Source organism: Botryllus schlosseri, chromosome 1 (genome assembly GCF_051294905.1).
Source record: "Botryllus schlosseri isolate E-star chromosome 1, Bs_hap1, whole genome shotgun sequence".
NCBI lineage: Eukaryota > Metazoa > Chordata > Ascidiacea > Stolidobranchia > Styelidae > Botryllus > Botryllus schlosseri.
This window is the reverse complement of record NC_137236.1, coordinates 24691897-24717306: the sequence shown is the minus strand read 5'-3', so window position 1 is coordinate 24717306 and position 25410 is coordinate 24691897. Positions and strand designations below refer to the sequence as shown.

At 39.6% G+C, this 25410-nt stretch overlaps 2 protein-coding genes across 3 annotated transcripts; one reads left to right on the top strand and one right to left on the bottom strand.

The window, feature by feature from the left end:
- Window positions 1–1157: 1157 nt before the first annotated feature.
- Window positions 1158–19818, bottom strand: LOC145438642 (uncharacterized). The gene is made up of 3 exons (XM_080315991.1): window positions 19692–19818; window positions 4930–5028; window positions 1158–2503 (listed from the first exon to the last, which is right to left on the bottom strand). Exons 1-3 carry the CDS (start codon window positions 19756–19758, stop codon window positions 1278–1280), a joined length of 1392 nt encoding a protein of 463 aa, XP_080172117.1. The 5' UTR covers window positions 19759–19818; the 3' UTR covers window positions 1158–1277.
- Window positions 19819–20523: 705 nt separating this feature from the next.
- LOC145445561 (uncharacterized) lies at window positions 20524–25149 on the top strand. 2 transcript variants are annotated; one of them, XM_080323759.1, is made up of 4 exons: window positions 20524–20759; window positions 21022–21542; window positions 24141–24382; window positions 24441–25149. In XM_080323759.1, exons 2-4 carry the CDS (start codon window positions 21185–21187, stop codon window positions 24933–24935), a joined length of 1095 nt encoding a protein of 364 aa, XP_080179885.1. In that variant the 5' UTR covers window positions 20524–20759; window positions 21022–21184; the 3' UTR covers window positions 24936–25149. The 2 variants fall into 2 exon arrangements, with proteins under 2 accessions (XP_080179885.1, XP_080179877.1); XM_080323751.1 differs by having other exon boundaries at window positions 20524–21542.
- The last annotated feature ends 261 nt before the right edge of the window (window positions 25150–25410 follow it).

The following is a 25410-nucleotide window of genomic DNA, read 5'->3' as shown; positions in this document are numbered from 1 at the left end:
TTCCGAAAGCCCGGAGTTAAGGTAAGCCGAGCAAAAAGTCGGCAGCAAAGTTCAGGCTCTGGACGCATGAAAAACGAAAGTGACCGATGATGAGTGAGAGCGAGAATTGTAAGTCGTCCGAAACATTACAATGGGTGATGGACTGAAATTAATGTCATGGCGCAAATGACCGTATAGGCGCTAAGCGCTACTGTTTATATGTGAAAACAAACAAAACAAAGAAGCTTCCACCAGCTCTAACGATAAATCTGATGGTGTGGGCTTAGAGAGGAGGATTTGTACAAATACCATTAATATAGACAAAATTCAATCCTGGAATTGAAAATCGCGACTATCGAAATAAAGAGCACCAATCCCCATCACATTAAAACGTGATTTCCAAGTATTTGTGAAATGTCCGTCATAAAAAGGCGGTATGAGGGTTAAAGCGCCCCAATTTTTTTTTCATCCAAAGGGGGCACAAAGGGTGCTAAACAATTAGTACTGTTTCGGCTGTGTCGTGATCAATCGCTTGGTTATAAAAACGTAAAGAAGATGGCATGCCTATATCTTTCTAAATCATATAGTTAGTAATCATTTTATAAAATACACGTCGTCAGCAAGCATTCTTTGGCTACAGTTCAATAAATATACACGTCTACGAAAATTCATCATTTACAAATTTAGAAATTATAACTTGTTCAAAAAAACTGATAAGTAAAGTCTGCAACCGATAGTGCAATAGCCAGAAGTAATTTTTTGAAAAGATCATTTTCGAACAGATATCAAATATGCTTTACTGAATGGACCCAAGTTTGGCATCGCTTGCTGTTAAAAGTAGAGAGTAATATGTCAGGTATTCAATGCTTGCTTGTACTTGACCATGCTAATTTCTCACTGAAACTGAATTGTTGTGAACATGTACAGTGATGTTGGTTTCGACTGCTTTCAGAAGACACGTCAACATGTCTACAGAGGGCAATATATTCCCTCTAACTTTTGTCGAGACTGCGCACACTCACCAACTCGCTGCGCATGACCCTTGGACAACAGTGCGTAGCGACTAAAAAAGGGTATTTTTCGTGCGCAACTTAGATTTTCTGTGCGCAGAGACCGTGTCAGCCCTGCGCACTTGCGCACGTGGGCAGTTTAGAGGTAGCATTTACAGAGGGGTGATTAATATTAATTTAATTAAACCAAACCAAACACAAAGAACAATTTCGTGGTCAGCCGTACTACTTGTTGGGTCAATCTCCATGATGGCGACACAACGATGTTCCAGAAATGCCTACCCTTGGTTATTTTATACCACGTGCACAATGTTTGGAACGGGTAGCTTTGCAATTATCGAATTGGGAAATTTTAGTTACATAAACGTCGCTGACCTGCATCGTTTGATGGGAGAACGCAAAAATATCGTCAAATGAATTGGAGATATCTTGATCTTTTTCCGGATTTGCTCCAGCAGACAAGAAGTCATTCAATTCTTTTGGATTGATTCCCAAATTTTCCAAGTAACAGCGGGAGAAAACGAATAAATTTCTTAACATCCCATGGTACGCAAGTCTCGTAATATCACCATACTTTTCAGAGGACAAGCGAAAGAAATTACGAAAAAATGCTGACATGAGACCAGAAATGCAATCAGGCAAGTTTTCTGAATTGGTTCGGAATACATTCGTCATGTACTTGAGAAACATGGGATTTCGACACAAATTCAATAATTTCGGCGAAGTATCTACGAGTTGATCTATCATCAGATCACCATCAACAGAGTGTCCTGATGCCGCCAATCTTAAATTATCGTCGTCAAGTCCTCTCATGCCGATTACTTTGTTAGGTTTCTGTTCGGCAGTAAAGTTCCAGTAAATATTCCACCGCGACGTAGTCAATATGTATGCACCACGCCATATGTTACCGCCCATGATTCTAGCAATTGTTTTGCTGATTCTTGAACTATTTTGTTGACCGGTTTTCGGTAGACTATTCACAGCAAAGTTATCTAAGCACTGATCAAGGCCGTCAATTGTCAATAACAGGTTGTCAGAATTCTCATTTAACCACTTTGCCCCAGCACGTCTCTCGCTTTCAGTCAGCTCAGTCATAGGATCACAAGTCATTTGTTCGGTGAATAAGAGATCAAAGGCATTTGCGGTACTATGGTTATGAAGGTGGGCTGCCTGGACGTAATGAACAAGTTGTACACTACGCAGCGTCTCAACATTTCCATCGGCTACAGCCAAACAATACATTGCTGAAATGGTCGATTTTCCCGCCCCCGCTTCTCCGAGAATCATAACATGTCTGGGAACTTCGTCCTTCAAGGGATCGTGAAATTGGACATGAGAGATTTCTTCAACGTCGCGACCAAATATAGTTTTGCTAGCACCATGACTTCCATTTCTTGGATTGGCGTCTGTAGCGTTTTGCATATCTATCACCATTGTTGTGGGACGAGCAGGCATTTTGATTTCCCCAACTTCGTTTCGCAGATGTAGCCTAGTCTTTGCAAGAAATGACATTTCTAAAAAATAGTCAGAAATGAGATGATCGTGCAGGTTCGACATGTTTACTTATGTGCCATATTCACAACACAACTATGATCTTTTAGTAGGCATTGACAGAAAAAGGTATATGGTATGGCTTGTCGTCGTTCAGGTATAGCATCACACCTTCGCAACGCATGCATCAATATGATGGCTTCCGACATCGCCTCAGAAGAAGAAAAAAGCATGCACCTTGATATTTATTTGGTCGATACGGTATTGACATACTTTTATTCTATAATCGAAATACCAAGATACTAGAATTTCGTGAGTAAGGAAATTCAAAGAGTTAACTGATTAGACTCTGAGTCGAGTAGGCCATAATTGGCTTTGGGTACATCGCGTCACGTTAGTTGTGAACTTTTTACTCGATGACAAGGACTACTGTTTGAGATCGTAGGTAAAGTCGGTGTGACAAAGGTAAATTGGGGCTCAAAGCTACTTGGATCTACCCTGTTCCTTCATTAAGCCGCAGCCAATAGAGGTAAGTGGGAAGTCAGTGAAGGATACAATTTATGAACTGAACCAGAGTGGTCAAAATAGTCATTGTTGTTAGTAGCGTGCAGTTGCTACTCAAGAGGAAGTAGAAGTTGAGATTCACAAATATGTAAAGAATTGAGCATTTTCGGCTTAATTTTGCATAGAAAACTAAACTCTGTCAAGTAGAAGTACTTTAAGATATTACCGTTCTAATAAGTAGTTGAATTAGGTAGAATAAGCTTGAATTAGGAGTACTTCATCACTAACCACCTCTTTGAACGACATGCTGTATCATTTTGCTTGTAATTCCCATATACTGGTAAACACTTACTTTCTATAAGTAGTATATTTGTCCCTTAAACTATCATATAGGCCTAATCAACCATTCAAGTGTTTGATATTAACTTACCTGCTCCTAAGTGCGTCTGCGCATCCAATTTACTTTCCGAATTGCCAAACCGATTAACCACATTGGTCTCTGCAATAAATATGGCTGTGTTTATGTGTAATACAGGTCATATCGTGTGTTGCATTTTATAGTCTAGTTCAGTGATTCTCAGGGTTGTAACCAAGTCACAAGGCTCCGAGAAACAAGTCAATCTCACTTTTATAGTTTTGACTCGAGTCAAGTCGAGTCATTTTCAATTCAGCAGCGAGTCAAGTCCGAGTCCAATTCAACGATCAGCGGGTCGAGTCCGAGTCACGGTGTTATGACACGAGTCCGAGTCCAAGTCATTGTGTCGACCGCTCAGTTTCCAGTTGAAGTCTTGTTAACCCACTTATTAATACGCTGTTTGGTGATATCGAATGGTTCGCATTCATAATATACTAATTTTCCTCATTTTAGCAGTTTCTGGTCGGTACTTCAAGTACCAGTACCAATAGACCAAATCCCAATAGGGTGGGTACTTTACTATTCTTCGAAATAACAATGAAATGTCGGTCTTGGCCGTCTGAGTCTCGAGTCATATGACTTGGTTCGAGTCATGAGCAATGACTCGAGTCAAGTCGAGTCGAGTCATTTCAGAATTTTGCCAAAATGACTCGAGTCAAGTCGAGTCGTCAGAAAATAGTGACTCGAGTTGGACTCGAGTCATTACAACCCTTGTGATTCTCAGACTGTGTGACGCGGCACATTAGCGTGCCTCCACAAATTGTCAGGTGGTTGGGAATATTTTTTGTAATTTTGAAAATAACTGCATAGATATTTAAATCAAGACAGGCAGTCAAGCATATGCGACACTACTTCGTAGCTGATAAAATAAGCAGATGAGACCCTTACAATCGAACCAGCAATCATGGCATTGCCGATGAGTAGGGTGATTGACCCGTCATCATTAGGCTGTTATGTGTCGAGCATTAGTTTCAAACTCCTTGCGAAGCGTAAGCAAAAATTACCCCGCAAAACCTGAACGCACACTGTGTCGATTTCAACTTGGATTGAAATGCTCGTTCTCAGGATTTGTTATTAGTCAGATGCATTATATTAGGGATCATAGGGGCTCTATTCTAGTAACACGCTTATTCGCAAACGAAATTGCCAAAATTACCATTATTGGCCGATTTGACTCAGTTATAAACTGCTAAAACAGTATCTTGGATGATAGAATTCGAAATAACCGCGGGCCGTATGTTGCCCGACCCTGGTCATGCGGGATTATATTTAGCAGAAACTTTATTCTTATTAAAAGAATCAACTTTTGTTGGTAATGTGCTGCATAATACCAACAATTTTCCATTTACTCAGAATGGCTTCACGGGGTGGATGAAATCGTCTGGAGGCCGGGACGAAATCGTCTGGCCGTATGATTGGCCACTCTGCTTTTAATAATAATAACCTTAGCAAGTACAGTGCAATGAGGCAAAACCTACTCGAGTTCTAGTAAAAACTATAAGTTCCGTGTTACTGACCACATCTGCTTACCATTAATCACCGTCGTGTACTGGTCTCCTGCAACAACGTTCACGGTAGCATTTCGGAAATCTTGAATGACGTTGTCACCTTCAGCCAATATTGCATGTCCTATGTTGAAAAAAAAAACAGTGTGTGTCAGTGGATTTCAATTGGTATTTCGTTCTGTGCCGAGAAATACGAGAACTTGAGAATTTTCCAAGTCTGAACTGATTGAATCTATTGCGTATTAAACAGCGTAAATCTATACCCATCCAGCAGATCTTCCAGTATCGAATATCAATAGAAAATGAAAATTATAGTTTCTACTCTACTATGAAGGAAGAATGTAGAAAGAGCATCAATTTATAGATGAGAGTGACTTCCCAGGACGACCAGCAAACCATTGGTCATTCTCGTTATTTATACCAGCACTAGCTTATGACAACAACGACTACTCTCTTGCAATGTTATGTCCGGTAAATGCGTTGATATCATACCCGCCTATAAAAATTGAAACCGTTAGACGATTGTATATTGCAATATAATTGCTTGATCAAGAGTAAATATTATTTCAATTTTTTAAAAATTTAAGTGCCTTGTGACACGACATGATGAAAACATTACGACAAAAATGTCAAAAAGATGTATCCAAAACTTTATCATATTTTATCAAGCAGCCATTAAAATTTGAAACGAAAAACTCATTTTTGAATAGCCCTAATGTAGACCTATGTATTCATTGAAGTGTTGTCAAGAGTCTCTTCAATTTATTAAAATAAATATGACTGCTCCTCACCATATTTTAGTTTACGAGGATCTTTCTTGAACACTTCTGCTGCACTTTCTGGGGACCGCGATGGGTGGTTGTTTTCTGTGTAAAGTATGGCAGTTTATTTCCAAGTTACTCACAGTTACGCCATTCATTGTACGGTGGCATGGCGTACTTTTTACCGTAATATAGGCACACATACACATTCACCATGTATATAAAAGAAATACCAATTTCCCCGAATGATATAGATGGGGTTGCGACAAGTGAAATATGGCCTATAGCCTGGATTTTAGTTCGGTATCATTCACTTATGCATTGTTGATAATTTGAGTCAGTATTGTCTCTGCAATGTAATTGTCAAATAAATATCAATCAATATGATGTATGGTTTCTGATTTGATAACACTTCATATAAATGGATAACGAAATACTCCATTCCATTAACTGTATCCATTTAAAACATCCGTTTTATGAACCAACCAGAAGTGAGCTGTAAACAAATGAATGGGTAATTGTGACTATTATTGATCTCTGTAAATGCGGAATTGGAAGTTTTATTATCTGGATAAAATCATAATACTATGTAAACAATAAATCTCAATGATGGGAGGTAAGGCATTTGAAAACATCGGGAGAATAACAAGCGAGGCGTATACCAAATTTGCAATGACTCGATTTTAAATTTTATCCTGACTCAACTGGATTCGAGTCAATTTCTATGGAACGTTACTCGACTTGACTTAAGTCACCTTTTGACATCATGAGTATAGTTGATTGCGATCTCATGAGCTCATCACCATTTTCCACTTTTCAATTGTGATGGCAATGTGGTCCACTATTTTATAAATCAATCAAATATTGCTTCGACATTACTGGTCATTACAAGTAAACCCAATAGGATATTATTTTGATGGATTCCTGATCTGCTGAATTATAGTAAGGTTCACTTTTTTGTGTTTGACATAATCCGAGGTGAAACACGTCTTTCCAATGGTTAAGCCCGGGGTTCTTAAAGTATGGGCCGCAAGGAAACGTAATGGATTGCGTATTTAGCGTAGCTCATCAATCTTTGGAGCCGATCTAAAATGTCCGTCCTTGAAATCGTTGGACGTAATGTAGGAGTTGCTTTAATTAATTGTATCATTGAATTGAATGCTCTGACTTCGCAACTTCCGTGCATACACTCTAAATCGAAAGCATCGATTTGGACACAAAATTGTGCATTCAAAGATGCAATATGGGACAAACACATAAAGTCGACCCAAATCTTTCGCCGCAGTGGTGTCATAATATGTGCAAGTCCACACTTCATCAGATAAAGCTACGAAATATGTGCTTCTGCTCACATCTTAACATCTGTCTCCGGCTTTGATCACTATGAAAGAGTTTACGTATACATTTTAATAGTACGGTAAGTCACCGTACTAGTTGTGAGATCAGTAAGATTGAGAGGGATTGTGAGGTCGACGCTGGAAACGCTGCTGGAACTTATCGTAATGTCGCTGGTAAATGACCAGATCATCCAAGGTAAGGTACGGTACACTCGTGTGCCGATCATGACGTCATCGGTAAACCCAATGACCCTGGGGTCCGTTTGCTCCCGCTGGGTTATTTGCAGGGGAGGAAGTAAGCTGTAAGATATAGCCGCTCAAATGATGCAGCATATCTATGATAGATGTTGAACGGTATTAAGGACTCTAGTGTGAGTAATGCGTGCTTTTAGCCCCGTTTACATATAGCTCAGAAGCAAGGTTCCCTCTAATTTTGACGAGTCTGCAGCAAGCGCTCACCTACTCACTGCGCGGTCCCTTGGACAACAGTGCGTAACCACTAAAAAAGGTCATCTCTTCGGATTTTTTGTGCGCAACTTATATTTTATATGTCAGCTCAAAGCAATTGCACAGTGCACACGTGCGTGCGTACCTAAGAGGGCACATTTCTCAGGAGCCATGAAGTGGACTGCTGTTTCGTCACTGTCGCTCCATTATTTTAGTGTGTCGCTTTCTTGCATTTACTAGGTTTTGTGAACGTTTCTCTTATCATTTTATTTACCTACCAAACTGGCAGAAGAAATTGATCATTTCAACCCAATTGTATATATCATTGTTACAACCACATGATTGTCTGACTTGACTATGACTTTCATTATATTGCGTTTCCCCATTATTGATTATTAACATATCAGCAGTATAGCAATCAAGAAATCAATCAATCAATCAATCATTGTCATCACCATGTAATTTTGAAGTACGTTGTTTAGTAATCTTTAGTGTTACCTGGCTATTATCAGTGCATTCTGCTTTTGACTGTTGGCTGAATAAACATCTCTATTCTCTATGTTTCTCTATTGCTATCCCTCTCTCTCTCTCTCTCTCTCTCTCTCTCTCTCTCATTCACGCTTCACCTCTCTCGGTAACGGCGGGAACTCAGTCAGGGTCAAAGGTCAATACTCAGCATCAGTAAATGGAGCGATAAGTCGCAGTACAGTGACTTTGTGGATGTGGATGAACGTGTCGCTAATCTCATCATAGCGGAAGGAATGGAGAAGATGTTGATTGCGTACGGCATTACGTGGGAGCACATTGCTTTAATTGAAGGTAATTCGTTCAAGAATATCAACATGCGATATGTTATGATTACCGGTATGCTGTCAAGAGGGTTCTTACAGCAAGCAGCAGTGTGAGAAATGTTAGTAGACTGCCTTTTAGATAAACTTGCAGAAGCATCGAAGCTGAGTTTCAGAATGTCAGTTAATCCTCTAACTTGATTCAATGTGGGTTTACAATTAGAATTCCTAACCAAGTTATATATATCTTGCTTTGCAGGCCTATAGCCTGGATTTTAGTTCGGTATCATTCACTTATGCATTGTTGATAATTTGAGTCAGTGTTGTCTCTGCAATGTAATTGTCAAATAAATATCAATCAATATGATGTATGGTTTCTGATTTGATAACACTTCATATAAATGGATAACGAAATACTCCATTCCATTAACTGTATCCATTTAAAACATCCGTTTTATGAACCAACCAGAAGTGAGCTGTAAACAAATGAATGGGTAATTGTGACTATTATTGATCTCTGTAAATGCGGAATTGGAAGTTTTATTATCTGGATAAAATCATAATACTATGTAAACAATAAATCTCAATGATGGGAGGTAAGGCATTTGAAAACATCGGGAGAATAACAAGCGAGGCGTATACCAAATTTGCAATGACTCGATTTTAAATTTTATCCTGACTCAACTGGATTCGAGTCAATTTCTATGGAACGTTACTCGACTTGACTTAAGTCACCTTTTGACATCATGAGTATAGTTGATTGCGATCTCATGAGCTCATCACCATTTTCCACTTTTCAATTGTGATGGCAATGTGGTCCACTATTTTATAAATCAATCAAATATTGCTTCGACATTACTGGTCATTACAAGTAAACCCAATAGGATATTATTTTTATGGATTCCTGATCTGCTGAATTATAGTAAGGTTCACTTTTTTGTGTTTGACATAATCCGAGGTGAAACACGTCTTTCCAATGGTTAAGCCCGGGGTTCTTAAAGTATGGGCCGCAAGGAAACGTAATGGATTGCGTATTTAGCGTAGCTCATCAATCTTTAGAGCCGATCTAAAATGTCCGTCCTTGAAATCGTTGGACGTAATGTAGGAGTTGCTTTAATTAATTGTATCATTGAATTGAATGCTATGACTTCGCAACTTCCGTGCATAGGGATGGTGTGAACGCGAGGTTCACGTTCGCGTTCTGTGTGTGAACCTAGGAAATTTAGAGGTTCACGTTCACAAACGAACCTTGGTAGGTTCTGCACTGTGAACCTTTTTCATATATTACAATTTCCACTTCATTATAACATATCTGTATGAAACTTTTTGAATTTCAACTGCGGGCCACTCTATGCATGGCGCTGGCAGCATAAAAAAAATCAACAATAAACGATCATGCACCTCGATAATCTGAAAATATTTACTTTCTTTGTTACAAAAGTTTGCTCGAAATATCCAGCTCTCCGTTAGTGAATTGATGTGAGCTTGATCCGCAATCCCACGAGATTAGGAGCGAAATACACTACATTTAGTCAGCGAATGATTTTTACTCAACCAATCAATGAGATTGATATCGTTTTCTGATGTAAAAAATCTGGCAGGCGTACGGCGTCAATCTTGACTTCTTATGTTTACTTCTGTGTCAAAAACAACAAATCCGTGCGTTATGTGGCCCGAGTCGTCGCTAGGTATCGTGTACAATATTATAGGCTATCACTTCATTGAAATATAGGGCTGGAATTAGCAATATGACGTCGCGTGACGTCATGACGTTCACGCTCGCGTTCACACGGAACCTTTAAAAAAGGTTCGCGTTCATACGAACCTGAACCTTTCAGAGGTTCACACCATCCCTAGTACATACGCGCAGCTTTCTGAGTTCGTGGATGCGATGATTATATCACCGAGCGAAGTAGTGTATTGGTGATGCATCCGGATACTTGATTGGTATGTCGTGGGTTCGATCCACGGCCGGAGGAGAAAAAAACGGGGATGCTGACTAGATTACCTAACGTTCGTATCGCATCACCGTCGTCAAAATCATCTCAATGGTGCAGGCGAAAACGAATACCCCCCCCCCCCCCTTCTCTCTCTCATTGTGTTTCGCGATATGAGTATCAGAACCGTAACTGCCGTATCCTAAACACCACAATGTGGGTTGCTCTAAGGGAGCTCAAAATTATTTATTTCGTCGTTTTTGAAGGAGGTTTATTCAACTCGATATTTTTGTGCGCACTGCGCGCGATGTCATATCTTGACATTTAAATATGAACAGTGATAAAAACTGGGCACATTTTAGAAATGGCGCGGCGATAACTAGGCATTGAGCAGGACCATGACTCTAGGCTAAGACGAATAATTTTCGCATTCAATTGTATATTGAAGTTCTGTACCTCCGAGAAGCTGTTCAAATCTTTTTGCCACTGGGTTCGCATTTGTACTACTGTCTACTGAGATGGCAAGGACGTGGCTATTTCGTGCCGGACATAGGTACGACCGGACATACAATATCGAAGGTTTTGACCAGCTAACGACGGATTTTTTGCTGACGAACTTTTTAGCACCGCACTTATCCCAGCGGTATGTGGACCGAAACTTCGCGTCCTCGTGTGTCCGGGGCGGAAGGGGTTGTCATCTAAATACCTATCTATAATATTTCCGCACCCGCTTGTTGCACACCGGTATACTAAAGAATCGCAACGGTCTCCGACGGTGTTTTGCAGAGAAATGAATGTTGGACCCACCTTATCACGAATCCAAACCAATTTGCGGCAATGCCGCACATTTTCATGATCAAGCGATATCGTATGGTAACAAACTTTTATCCACATGAAATTTGGGCCAGGCGCGAAAAAATAATAATTACAAGAAATTCAACAAATATTAGATATATCTTAAAAGATTGCTCTGGTGCCGTCTCGTTTCAAAATTATACCCTTCGCGACTCATCCCTTGAGAAGACTTGCTGTAAATGGAGAAATTTTGCTTTGCAGAAAGTTGTTGCAAATGTGACTTTCTGTCTTCATGTCTCTAGCCATCCGACCGTTATTACGAAATGATGATGATTTTTTATAGAAAGAAAGCTGAAGGTCAATTCTTCGTCATTACCTGCCCTCGTATCATAGAGTCAGCTGTGCTGATTCATTTCTGAATTACTAAAATGGTATTAATCACGGATTATTTAAATAAGCGTAGCTGAGTAACATCGGTGGGAAGCAACAAAATATTTCTACTATTTAGGAGTACGTGTGTAGGTTTAACCATGTAGCGCTGACTATACTTAACGGTTTCGTGTCCACTATCCAGTCTACTTCCACTTCTATTTAAGAGTTAATTAGGCAAGTCTACTTACATTTTACGCTTTCTAGTTTGTGAAGGAGAGGCTATCTGTGAGACATATTTACATTCCATTTATGGGCGAAATAACCCCTGTATCATGACAACTGAATATATTTTGGAAAATCGCAAATATTGGAATCGTCATTTTGATCAAATATATGAGCTCCGATTATTGTTTGTTTGTGATTATATATCGGATATCTCTTTCACAGGTAAATCGGTTATTCGTTTTTTCTTTGCGCCACTATCAAACCAATAATTAGAGCTCAATTGAATTGGGCATAATTGACACTTGATACCACAGTTTTGCATATAGTGCCTTTCATCTTACGATTCGGTTATGACGGTACACAGAGTTTAATTTCATTTTCTAAAACATAAATCGCAAATATCATGGTCACTACAGGGCAGTGTTGGGATAACTCGAATCATGACTTGACTAGAGTCAGACTCGATGACTTGATGCTTCAGAATGCAGATTGACTTGTGACTCGAGTCAATTTCAAGTCATATTAAGTAATAGATGTCGACTACATCACTGTATCTTGTATAAGTTCACACCCATAACCAATCACACAATGATTGTACCGAGCCTTCATTGTTATATCACAAATAAATTGATTGCAAACGCAGTGATCGGAGCTTACAGCTCCTGTATTGTTGAAATTAAACGAATATCATTAATACGTTTATAATTGTATATCATGGATATGTAGGAGGTTAGGGTACTGCACCACGCCCTTTTTGAACTTACTTGGGGTTTTGCATGTTATCCTGTATTTTGGCTGACAATTATAGACTGAGGCTTAACCGCTATACTTGCGACGTTTAGCTGTTTTACGTATGCGTAAGCGATACAGCGCTCTTTTTTGGTGTATTTAGTCGTTCCTCGATTCAGAATAAATGGGTATTCCGTATGTATGTAAATGAGTTAGCAAAATTCAATGACTCTGAATCATGTCTCGTTCTTTCAATATTCAACTTGACTTGACTGACTTAACTCGTCACTTTCCTTGACCTGACTCGAGTTGCCTTCAAAAATCGAGTGACTTCACTTAACTCGAGTCACCTTTGACAATCGAGTGACTTGACTCGACCCGAGTCAAAATGTGTAATGACTCGAGAGGACTTGTGACTCTCGAAGGTAGTGACTTGATCCCAACAATGATACATGGATGGCAATTTGTCCTGCTAGTGTTCGCTATGCGATCCCTCGGAATTTTTATGCTATAGTTTGTGATAAATGTGCTACGTTTCTTTATCATGGATTTATTTTCGATAATCAAAGAAATTTTCCTGAATCCATTCAACATCCTTGTTCTGATATACTTGCATTTACTGTGAACGTAGGATGTAAAACTAAATGATTCAACTGTACAAACTGGTTGCAGTAGTCATCACCTTCAAATAATCTTTTTTTCTTCGTGACTGACCGTGATTCGTTCCTTTCTTCTGTAAAAATGATAACACAGTTATTATTAAGAATATTCGAGCGTAATAAAATTCAATAAGCACCTAAATGAAAGTAAACTGCGGAATACAGCGTTATTGGTGTGAAATATATTTTTAGCGTGTTGGCTTAAGCAGAGGCGAAGCTTATACATTACGATTGCAATGCTGCGACATTGTATGAATTGAATTCATATATCAAAACAAACTGTACACTACTATAGAGTACCTTTGTCAAGGTATAGTCAACGCTATTGTCCCTAAATCTAGTTGGTGGCGATTACCAAGTCATGTCAAAGGTATACGTCAAGTGAAAACTATACTCAACTAAGTGGTTTCGAAAAGTAGAGTTCGTATAGGATGCTTTTAAAACTGGTGTGCGCTTCTTTACAACTAACTAAAATTAATGATGACACTACTACCATGAGCAATTTTTGAAAATTAGTTAGTTACAATATAACAGGGTGTGAAATCAGTCTAAAAATGAAGAGTAAAAAAGCGGTAATCACCACCTCTGAGTGTAATATCCAATACACTGAATGTTAAATAATTTGCTATCAAGACGTGCAAGTATTACTACAATCGTTCCCTGCGTACGGTTCACTCAAACTCAGATTGTGTTTACAATGTATCAAGCCATGTGTGTGATAATCCAGTTGACAGGGAGTAGATTAATTTAGGAATGCATTACCTGTACCATGCGTTGTTGTACAATCTGTCGGTTCTCTTAACCGTCTTCTTCCCGAATGTATCATATGTTGCTTGGCTATAAAGTGAAAAAAATCGTAACTTGGTGTGGTGCATGCGATGCGGGTAGTGGTAAGCTAATATGAATGAGTAAATAGACTCGATGATAAATATCAACAGACACGGATCAGAGCTGTAACCTATTAAAACAGCTCCGAGTAACAAATCTAAATTAGTTTTGACTCTAGTCAAGTCGATTAATTTGCTAACCATCACCGAGTCAAGTCTCATCCCCAATCATAGTGTTGAGACTCGAGTCTGACTCCAAGTTATAGTATTGACCGTACAGTCTCGAGTTCAAGTCATGTTCAAGTCATTTTTTACCACACGACTTGAATGTTATCGAATCCCGGTCGTTCATAATACACTTGATTTCACTCTTATATTATAGCCTATACTACATTATACGTTAATTCACCAATCTCAATCTCAGAAAATAATATTAAGAAGCCCAAAGCATATTCACCGTATCGGTTGGATCACAGAGGTGAAATCAAGATGTGCTAGCCCACATGGGACTCTGGTCTGACAGATTTAGGACCGTATACCATAAGGTTTAAATACCACGCAGATTTAAGTCCGTAAATAGTGTAATAGATCACAGGTCATTCCTGATTCAAGCCAAAAAGATTTTCTAAGACTCAGCCGTAGGCGTAAAACTTTATCCAACTCATTAAAATCTTTACAAACGTTTGCTAAAAAATGGTTAGGAATCCAACCAAAGTTGCACAGCACAGTCATGATAGCCATGAATGCACCAACTGGTTCTGAACTGCACGCGCTGTGCGCACACCGGAAACTTCAAGGGACATAGAACAATGGTAAGAATAACTGTATGAGGAAATATGAGGCAGCAAAGAAAAGCTATCAAATCTGATATGAAGTCTTGAGTTATATGACGTGGTGTACAGTTTTTAATTTCAGTTAGAGCAAAAAAGCTATGTTCACATGCACAGTGCACATGCCAATAACGTCCTGATTTCTTTTGCACCCATGGCAGATGATTTGGAAGAAAACAACCATAACTGGTCCAATTTCGTAAATCAATGAGCAGTTTTTCTGCAGAATAATTGCTTGATTCACTGCAGCCAAATGGACGAGCTACCCATCTAAAGTTGTGACCATAAAATCCCGAGAAGTAATATTGCATTGCCGTTTGAAGTCCAGGCAATACAGTAATTATTTGTTCATGAGATGATAAAGTCATTAGGTGCGTGAAACGAATGAAAGACTTTCTCCGACACACAGCAGCCCCGTAATTATGGCATTACGATTAACAACTCATCGGCAATACCATGATTGGTTTCATTATAACAGTCACATCAGCTATGAGCCAGTTAGAGCGCCTTCATGTCGCATATGCTATATGCATGCCTCAATTGCCTTATGCCTCATTAAAAAATATGAAGGCTTCTTCAAAAATTACAAAAAATAATCACGGCACATCTTAGAATCTCTGGCGGCACACGGTTTGGGAATCACTGCACTACACCAAAACTATTTTCGAACAGCAATTTCCAGGGTGCTGTATGCATCTTCAGTCAAAATCCCTTGGATTTCGACTTTAAATCCTTCACTCAAGCACCCGCTGAAAAAATTATTTATCTTGGGGAAGAGGTCTACAATGACAGAACGTACTTATACGGATGAATTCCTTGTACTGCAGAATATCGTAAATATGACGTTTGTTTTCAGCAACTAGTGTTTCTTCAAGGTGATCAATATTAAACACCAAGTTGGAAAAAGAATTATATCAACGCTGCGTACCAATAATGTGACTGCCCCGTCACACAATGCAATGGGATGACAATTTTAAATTGAAGCTCAGCCAATGAATGTGGCTGTGTCCCTAAAGTAATATACTGCAAAGTATCACAACGCCTCTGCAAGTGCGGTATACCTCTCAATCTACAACTGGCCATATGAAAACCATAATTTACCTATTCAAGCGAAATTCATATTATTTGAAATGCCTGAACGTTGCATTGAAGCAGTAGTTCTTAGATTTTTTAGACCGCGACCAAAATCTGAGTTTTAATTGCATCTCGCAACCCAAGCCTCACAAATAAAAAATAAAACATTTTAAATATTAGTATGCAGCGTTTTAATGGCATATATGACATTGAGAACGCGCAGTGTACGCAACGCAGCTCTATGAAACACGTCTGACGCATGGGATGTCAAATTGGAGTGTATTAATTATTTTCTCCGGCGGTCGCATCTGTGCTACTGTCCACTCATATTGCAAGGACGGGATTGTTCGGTGCCGACCATTTTAACGACTGGACATATCAATATCGACGATTTTGGCCAACCAGCAACAGTAACTTTTGACCAAGGTTCTATCGCCGTCGATCTTTTAGGCACCCCACTCCGCACGCCGTATGTTGGGCAAAACTTCACGTCTTCAAAAGGTCCGACGCCAAAGGGGTTGGCCTAGAAATACCTGTATATAATATTCCCGCGACCGCTCGTTGTACGACCCTACATTAAAGTATCCTAACGTTCTTAAGCGGTGTTTTCCAGACATACCAATGTCGGACAAATCTTATCATGAATTCAAACTATATTGGGAAGCCTCATTCAAGGGTCGCAAATTTTCATGATCAAGCCATAATGTAGTAACGGTTTCGGCGTGTCCTGTTTATTGGCTATAGTACCAACACAGTGACCTCGGATATGCATGAGGATATCGCGCGTGGCGAGGGATAATTTTTTTCGTTGCAAGAATTTTACGATCGCTCTGGTGACGTCGCGATCCAAAATGACACCCTTCCCAGCCCATGTTTGGGTCACGACATATATCTATTTCGCAACTTTATCGCCGATGATCCCCCTTCAGAGAGTAACGATTAATGTGCGTTTCATGTAGATTCGAGACTACGATGAAGTTAACTTGAAATTCTGTGAAAACAAATATATGTTCTCGCGGTGCAGCGCACGTACGAGATCCCTTCACTGGAATGTCGCGGAATTAATGAACCATTTTAATTAATCAGGTTACAAAATATGCCATGAGTAACTCTGGGTGATCGATGTATATTTGGATATTAACTATGTCTATTTCCTCAGATGTCCGCATTTGTTTTAAAGATGGGCATAACGATTCGAGTGATAGAATCAAAAAGCATCGAGTATTGATTTTTGTTTCGTCCTTTACACTAGCAGTTTATTTATCAACGTAAAATATAATTTCCAATTATTTTCGTATTATGGTGCATGTACTCACGTCAGGGTGAAGGCATACAACGACACTCGTAATATCGATTGGCCGTACTTATGCATAAATCAACATTCCAAACCTGCTGTACGAATAATCATGCTCTTCTGCTATTAAGATTATTCATGGTACGACGTTTATTTGCAGTAGTGATCGCCGCATTGTTACAAATCGCCATGAAATTGTCATGGTGAAGAGATCAAAAGAAAATCTTGATTTTGTGTTACAGGCATTATTCTCATTGTGGCCGCTGAATTAGGTACATATTTTGACGTGAAAAGTCGATTCCACTGTTATCGCGTCATGACATGTAGCAGTCGAATACTCGAGTTGAATCAGTGACGAACACCTGACGTAGAATCGAATTACCCATGTAGTCGGCCTACTCGGTTTTGTAAAGTCTGTTTTTTCACATTCACTTGAGTCGCTGCGCATTCACGTAGCGAATCTCTTCTATAGGGATTACCGTAGCGAGGCAGCTTACTAAAGTATTTTTACTGCCAAGTTAAATCGGTTGGAAAATGGCGCAGTGAAATTCGTCAATTATAATTATATAATAATTATTGATCGAGTGAATTTTGAATCGATAGCGCCGACTTTATCAATGCTATGGCAGATGTACGACAAGATCACAACTTTTATCGTTAAGTCACATATCGCTACTAAGGACACATATGCGAGGGAACGGATTTTGAAGTCATGCTGATTCTGATATCCCCGCAGATAGTGTTTAAAAGAACTGTACATTTATATCGTTTCTGTACTCTAATATCAATTACAGGAAAGCAAACAAAGCGTTAATATGAACTTTTCTGAGGCGAAGGAGATTTTTATAGCAAAATAAATGTAATCGGGTATCTCTCAAACACAATCAGTGCAAACAAATCTCAGGTAATCGCATCCTAGTGGGAATTTCGCTCATATATTTATTAATGATTGATTTTACACAATCGTTATTCCATAGATCTCACATGGGGTAATCCTTATCTGTAATCCAATTTGATTGCGACTATCAAAGCATTTTCAAGTAATAGTGATCGTAATCCATTAGTAGGGTTGTAATGACTCGAGTCATGACTCGACTCGAGTCCGACTCGAGTCGCGATTTTCTAATGACTCGACTTGACTCGAGTCATTTTTTCAAAATACGGAAATGACTCGACTCGAGTCAATCTGTGTGTTGACTCGACTTGGACTCGAGTCATTGCGCATGACTCGAACCAAGTCATTGACTCGAGACTCAGACGACCAAGACCGACAAGACCGAAGCCAACACACTATTGGGATTTCGTCTGTTGGTCCTGGTACTTGAGAATGCGACCAGAAACTGCTAAGAGTGAAGAAAATTGGTATATTTTAAAAGCGAACCGTTCGATATCACTAAACAGAGTTATAATAAGTGGGTTTACCAAGACTTTATCTGGAACCTGAGCAGTGAACACGATTATTTGTACTCGGACTCGAGTCATAATTTCATGACTCGGACTCGACCCTCTGCTCACTGACTTGGACTTGGACTTGACTCGGTGGTGAGTTGAAATGACTCGACTTGACTCGAGTCAAAACTATAAAAATGAGATTGACTTGTGACTCGGAGCCTTGTGACTTGGTTACAACCCTGTCCATTACATCTGAATATAATACACAGTATAAGGCGTAATAGATTATTTTACATAGCTAGTTATAGTCCATTTCTCTATAGAATTGCGATTACTGAACGGTTTACTTCAATTGGGACTGTGATATATGCTGAAAATGTGTGAACAGGTTACATTGCGTTGCATCAATATATTAATAGTAGTAACTTCGGCTTCGTAAATAACCACTGCTAATTATCAAGTCAAAAGTTTTACATATGCTCGTCATCGTGTCTCAGCTTGACAGATTTATCTATTGGTATGGTTAGTTGATGTTCGACGTTACATGGTAATTGACAAAGCCACCGCCATATGCGCAATTTCTGGTAATCAGCAGATACTGCTTCCTCGTAAAAGAGGGTGCCGATGATAATCACCAATCTATTGCGATTCCAATATGTTAGCAATTACTGGTTATGTTTGCAATGTAAACGTAGTTGGAACGTTGCTTCGAGGCAAAGGTTATCAATACAGGGAATAAGCCACATAAGCGATAAAAGATTTGAGCCTTTTTTATCCCGCCAAATTCAAAATGACAATTTTCCTTTCAAATGATGATAACTTTACGGCTGCGGAGATAAATCTTATTTTACAATATGGTTGCTCGGAATAACAGTATTGTGGTTGACTGTCGTGGCGGATCTATTTTAAAATGTGATACATGACGTAATCAGTTTTACGTGGTTTGGTCACTATCTTGACACTGTTCACTATTGATTTTGCTGATGGGAAAATGATCTGGTGGAATTATTGACGACATCGGCTTAGCGGAATACGTACCAGAGAAAATAAACCACGTTGAATACCCTCCGACTTTTCTGAGTCGGGTGGATAGTGTTTTGAATCAGACGATAACGATAACGATATTTCGAATCCCCTCATACCGCACAACGATCTATTTATAGAAAATATTGACGAAAATATAGAACAGGTCAAGCAGTGTTGTACGTCGCATTCTGCTTGAACTCCACTTAGCGATTTTGTCGCAACTACCTGCTGTGCGGATTTTCGCAAATGAATGATATTACCTGTTACGACAAAGTTTTGAAAATGAGCACTCACTTGCGATAGTATGTTTCGATGACGGGTTGATATCAGGAGGACGTGGTTCGTGACCACCTTCTGCCATTACAGCAGTTTGATATCTTCACTGATCGTAGTATTCGCTTGGTGATTAAGAACTAGTTTTTTCTAGGTACCTGTGGCGATCAAATATTTGCGTGGATATTGGTTATGAGAAGCGGAACACTATAAGCGTCAATAATTTTATCGCGTGTTGTTCGCAAAAACTCATGTAAACTCTGCATCACCGATATCGACGTCACAAGCGCGTCCTACACAAGTATCATGAGGTGCAGTAAAACTATCAGAAAACGGTACGGGTTACCAAACATTCAAAATTTTATGTTGCAGTAACAGTCCCTTATCTCCTACAGACAGTAGTCGTTATATATATATTGATTGTACTCAAATAATAAAATAGCTGGGCTGTGACATCCGGCATATCAATGTCGTAAATACAGTTTGAAATAACATATTGACTAAAGTTGAACGAATATTCTGCCATAGATATATCTGCCTCGGGTACATCATTGAGTAGGCTACTACGGAAATAAAAAAACTGCGACGATTATAACCAATCGTTTTTTAGGCGCCAATACATGAATGTCGACCTGGATAATGGGGCGATAAGTCAAACAGTTTGGAAACCATTTGTTTCGATATACTTCGATTCCATGATTCATGATTATTTCAGTGACTACTAATAGGGTGCTGTGATCCGAGGCGAAGGATATAGTATTTAGTTTCGCCATCCATTATTATTGAGCAGTAAATAATCGTTTAGTGTAAAATTATCCGACCTGTTCCGTGCCCTGAGAGAGCTGTGACAATGGGAGACATTCATACACTTGGGGGCGCCAGAACCTCGTCCTAGTGATCCACTGTTTACAGTGGATACCAATATAAACGTCGTCTTCATTTGTTGTATTTTGATATCCTAGCTAGCTTGTGGCTATTGCAATAGAAAATGTCGACGGATTATTCTTCATGAACGGTGCACGATCTCAAAAAAGAGCTGGGCATTAGGAATGCTCGGACATGTGGCAGGAAAGCGGAACTTATAGAAAGGTAGTTATGAAAGTCATTTATTTATACATGTGGTTGTATATAGAGCTAGTTTTGATCAGATATGACGCCGTGAGAATGGTACAATCTAAGTTCATTTAGTTACATGGTGCAATACGCAACTATATTTGAAAAAGTGCAGATTAAGACCGAACTAAGCTGTAGCATGTGAGCTTGCCTCTAGAGGCTGCTACGTAAGTTGAGAAGCTATGGATTTTCCAACTGGTAATGACACTCTGGATCAATGTTACTTTTTGCATTGCAGGCTGCTCGCTTATGACAGGAATGATGATTTTGGTAGAACGTCGTACGTCAGGAGTACAGAGTTACTAGAGTGGCCCAAATTTGGTTATGAACCAGTGAATTTTGAATTAATTCCACCACTCTCAGGATGCTCTATTGAGGCGTATTTTATTAAATTTGGGAGAATGGAAGGATCAAAGACAGTGAAATCGTTGGAAAAAGGAAAAGTGATGTTAGAAGGGATGTGCGTGAAGGCCTGCTCAGCTTTATTGATTGAGACTTTACACTATTTCACTGCCATTGTTAAAGCATCGATGAAGAGGCATGTCAGTTATTGGAGCAAGATATGTTGTAAGAACAGTGGGGAACTCCTGTTCAGTGAATGTGAATGCCCAGGAGGAAGCGGTCCAAATGCAACTTGCAAGCATTTATCATGTCTTGCTCTGATGTTGCTGGACTATAAGCAGTCAAAGACTGTTCAAATTTCAAAGGCATGCACAGAAACATTGCAAACGTTCCATCATCCTTCTCAAAGAAGTTCAGGTATTACTTTATAGTTTATATACATGAAGGTTAATAACTTTCGTATGTTTTCATCAGTGGCGGCTCGTGACAATATCGGGTGGTGGGGCAAGGGCCGCAAGCGACTTGTTATCAATATGACGTCACAGTAGCGTTTTTCAACGTTCATGATGGCCACATGAATTTCCCGTAAACAATGATTTTTAACGTAGGTGCCGCGAGAGGTTTGCCGGTGGCGTGACTTGAAGTGCGGTAACAAATGTTTTATTCATTGTTTTTTATTCAAATGATTATTTTACAAAATGTACGCGAACTAAGAATCGTTCCCATGCCACGAATCAATCATCAGGTTATCCTTAGTAGCATGCGTTATGATTTCGTGGTAGAGATTACGCAAGCGCCGAGTAAGACTATACCAAAAATACACAGACCAACTACCTACAAAGAGCATTCGCATGACACCTTGTGGTGTTTTAATCGTTCCATGCTCAGCAATTCTGTAAAGTGCTGCAGCGCCTCCGACCCGATTTGTATATGGATTCTCGTCCCGAAAGCGAGTCAAATCGATTTGCCCTCGTCCGAAAGTGTTTGGTACACGATCCTGATGCGTTACGACCAGGGGATAGGCAATCAAAGCGGTGGCACCCATAAACGTAAAACATTATAAAAAGCCAGCTGTTATCCATGGAAGATTAATTACGAGTCTGCCTGCCATCATTCAAGCAGGAATCAAAGCATTGTGTTAAATTGAAATGCGAGCACATATCGCATTAAACAATTTCATGAATAAATTATTTCATCTTGATGAATTTTTCACTTTTTTTCCATAGCCATAACAAAATATATCGGTAAATTAACTGTCAGTGTGCCTCGAGTAATAAGGATGAAAACCACTCACTTTTCCTTAGCCATAGACATGGTTGAGTTACCTGGGCTCACTTGATTGAAATTATTCGGAAAGAACATGATGTGTACAGTCGTCCGCCCACCAGCATTAATTTATGTCTTGTGTAAGTATTGTGCGCGACGTGATTTCTTATTAGCAAAATGTTCAATAACGAGTTCATGTTCGCACTTGACCTGACTACTTATCTGCAGAAATGGAAATGACTATAAATCGAGAGATTGCGTATGCCTAACTGGAAAGGTCAACGAGTTCGGACACATACGCAATTGTTATCTCATAGATTGGACAAGAAAATGTCATATTGAATCCAAAACATCATTCTGAAGAACTACGGATAGCAGCCTCGGAAATTCGGTCCCGGTACAGCTTGGGAGATTCTGGCCTTGAGGCTGGAGACTGTCACACGACACATACGGCTTACGGTCTATAGTGGCTATATGTCTGCTGCAAAATCGCCTTCGGAAAATATATTACCGAATAAATACGTGGATGAAAGCCGAAAACTTGGTACACTGTTACATGAAATCATCGAGAAGTATAGCCTCATGACCGTTTTCGGTATGGTACATTGTCAAAATTAATACGAACAGATCAACGCCGAATTTTGCGTAATATTTACTGAGGAATCGGCTGATCAAGCGATCAGCTGTTAGCCGCCATCGAAAACGAAACAGCTATCGCGCTTGACAGGGGTTGTAATTGTGAGCAAATGGCCCGAAGGCCACCATTCCACGGTGAAATTGACATTGGAGAATATAAAATAAAACTAAATATTTGAATGCAAACCGAGGATGTTAGTAAACTGTTTCATGATATCATCATCTCATCACCTATCTCAGTATGGAACACAGATACACCGGCTTTTGCGTGAAATCCGCAATGCGTTAGGTAGGCTAAGTGTCAGATCAGCGCACATCTCTACCATACTCGAACTTAATAACGAAATTGCTGCCCTAATCATTGAGTGTCAACCTTGAGACTTGGCACAGCGTTCGATACTAAAATCAAGACATACCATGTAAAAGTTCATGACGGATCTAGCTAAGGAGCATCGTTAAAATCAATGGAGACCAATACCGGCTTTGCGTGAAATATGTTTGCGATACATGACCGATCAGCACACACTCGACTTTGGAAACGGAATTACTACCCTAAACTTTGAGTAGAAACCCTGAAACTTAGGACAGTGTTAAATACCACCATCACGACATGACATACCAAGTTTCAAGAATTATCATGGTGTGAAACACCATCAAAATCGACCTGTACCAGCAACGGTCGACTCAACGCATATCACGGTATCCGAGTTCAGATATAGATACGATTGTTACATCACACCTTAGGGGCGAGCAAGCATATTTGCCCCGGTTGCTCGGCCATTTTACGAATAGGAGAGAGTAAAGCAACGTTTCTTAATTGTGCGCAGCTTTGAGAGAATAGATAGTGAAAGCTTGTTATGAGCGCTACCGGGGCAAGCCCCGGCTAGGCATTCACAAAGCGAAAACACAGAAGAGAATTCGATTTTCGCGGAGACTTCGCTATGTATGGGCATTTGCAAGCGAAAGCACAAGAAGAACGCGGGTTTCGCTGTGATCTCGATATATATTGAGCGCTGTGCGTCTATAATTGGTTAAATTGTTATTGAACAGAATTTTAGGTGGGGCAATGCCCCAGTTGCCCTATAGGACGAGCCGCCACTGGTTTTCATTTAGGTAAAACTTACAAAATCAGTGACATTTTTGGGAACTCAATTTCGCCGAATGAAAATGAAAACTCTTCCGATAGCAAATTCACCGACTTTGTACGTAGCAAGACAATCAATCATTGCAAGACCTCAGGAACAGCGATATCTTTCAAATATATATTTGAGAGAGCAGACATGCATGCTGCAATGATTGATCACCATTATTTAGAAAGGCCATTCGGGGAGTACTGGATTGATCAAGCTCTTGCTGTAAGTATGATATTTCTCACGTCAATGCTTAATCCCAATTATGTTGATAAATTTTAAGTGCCCACCAGAGAAAGCTGTAGAAATATTTGAGGCGACAATCAAGCAACGTCAATCCCCTCGGTGGTATTTTGAAAGGAAGTGGCGCTTAACAGCATCAAGATTTGGAGAAATCCTATCCGCTACTGATCGACGTGACATGTGGAAATTGTGCGAATCGATGTACAACAATAGTGATTTAAGATCAGATGCCATTATACATGGGAGTTCGTATGAAACAGCCGCGATAGATGCCTTCTCCCATTTGTCCGGTCGAAAAACCTCGAGGTCTGGACTCATAATACATCCAGAATTTCCATATATTGCAGCAACACCTGATGGTCTGGTTCTCCCTGATAGTGTGTTGGAGGTCAAGTGCCCCTACACGGCAAGGGATGAGCTAATAACACCCGGAAAATTTTTTCCATATTTGGTGACTGCCGCAGATGGCAATCATTTGAAGAAAAATCATAAATGGTATGCCCAAGTACAAGGCCAAATGGCTTGCGCTGAGTAAAAACTGTGTTATTTTGTAATATATACATTTCGTGATGTCCACATTGAGTATATAGAGTTTGACCCAGAATTTGTTACCAAATTTATGATTCCCAAGCTGCAAAATTTCTACGAAATGTATTGGCGTCCTTTTTTGGTGGTCAAGATTGCATCACCGCAAGATGAAAAACTGCTGAATGCAATGTGGCATTAATAAAATATTTTTCCGAGCTAAAGCTGTTTCTGCCGTTGTGTTGATTATTGTTATTTCCAAATTCCATGATACTTTCTGATGATTATGTAGGCTACATTTTAATTACCTATATATTGGGAGTTTTCTTGTATCTCGTTTAGTAAATTAAAATCCAACTGGCGTCTAGGCAGTACAGTCATCATATCCAAGAGAGTGATATTTAGGTTTATTATGGCGGGATCTAATATTAAAGTGGAAATAAGAACATCCATGCATTACTGAGAGTAAACAATCATCAACACTG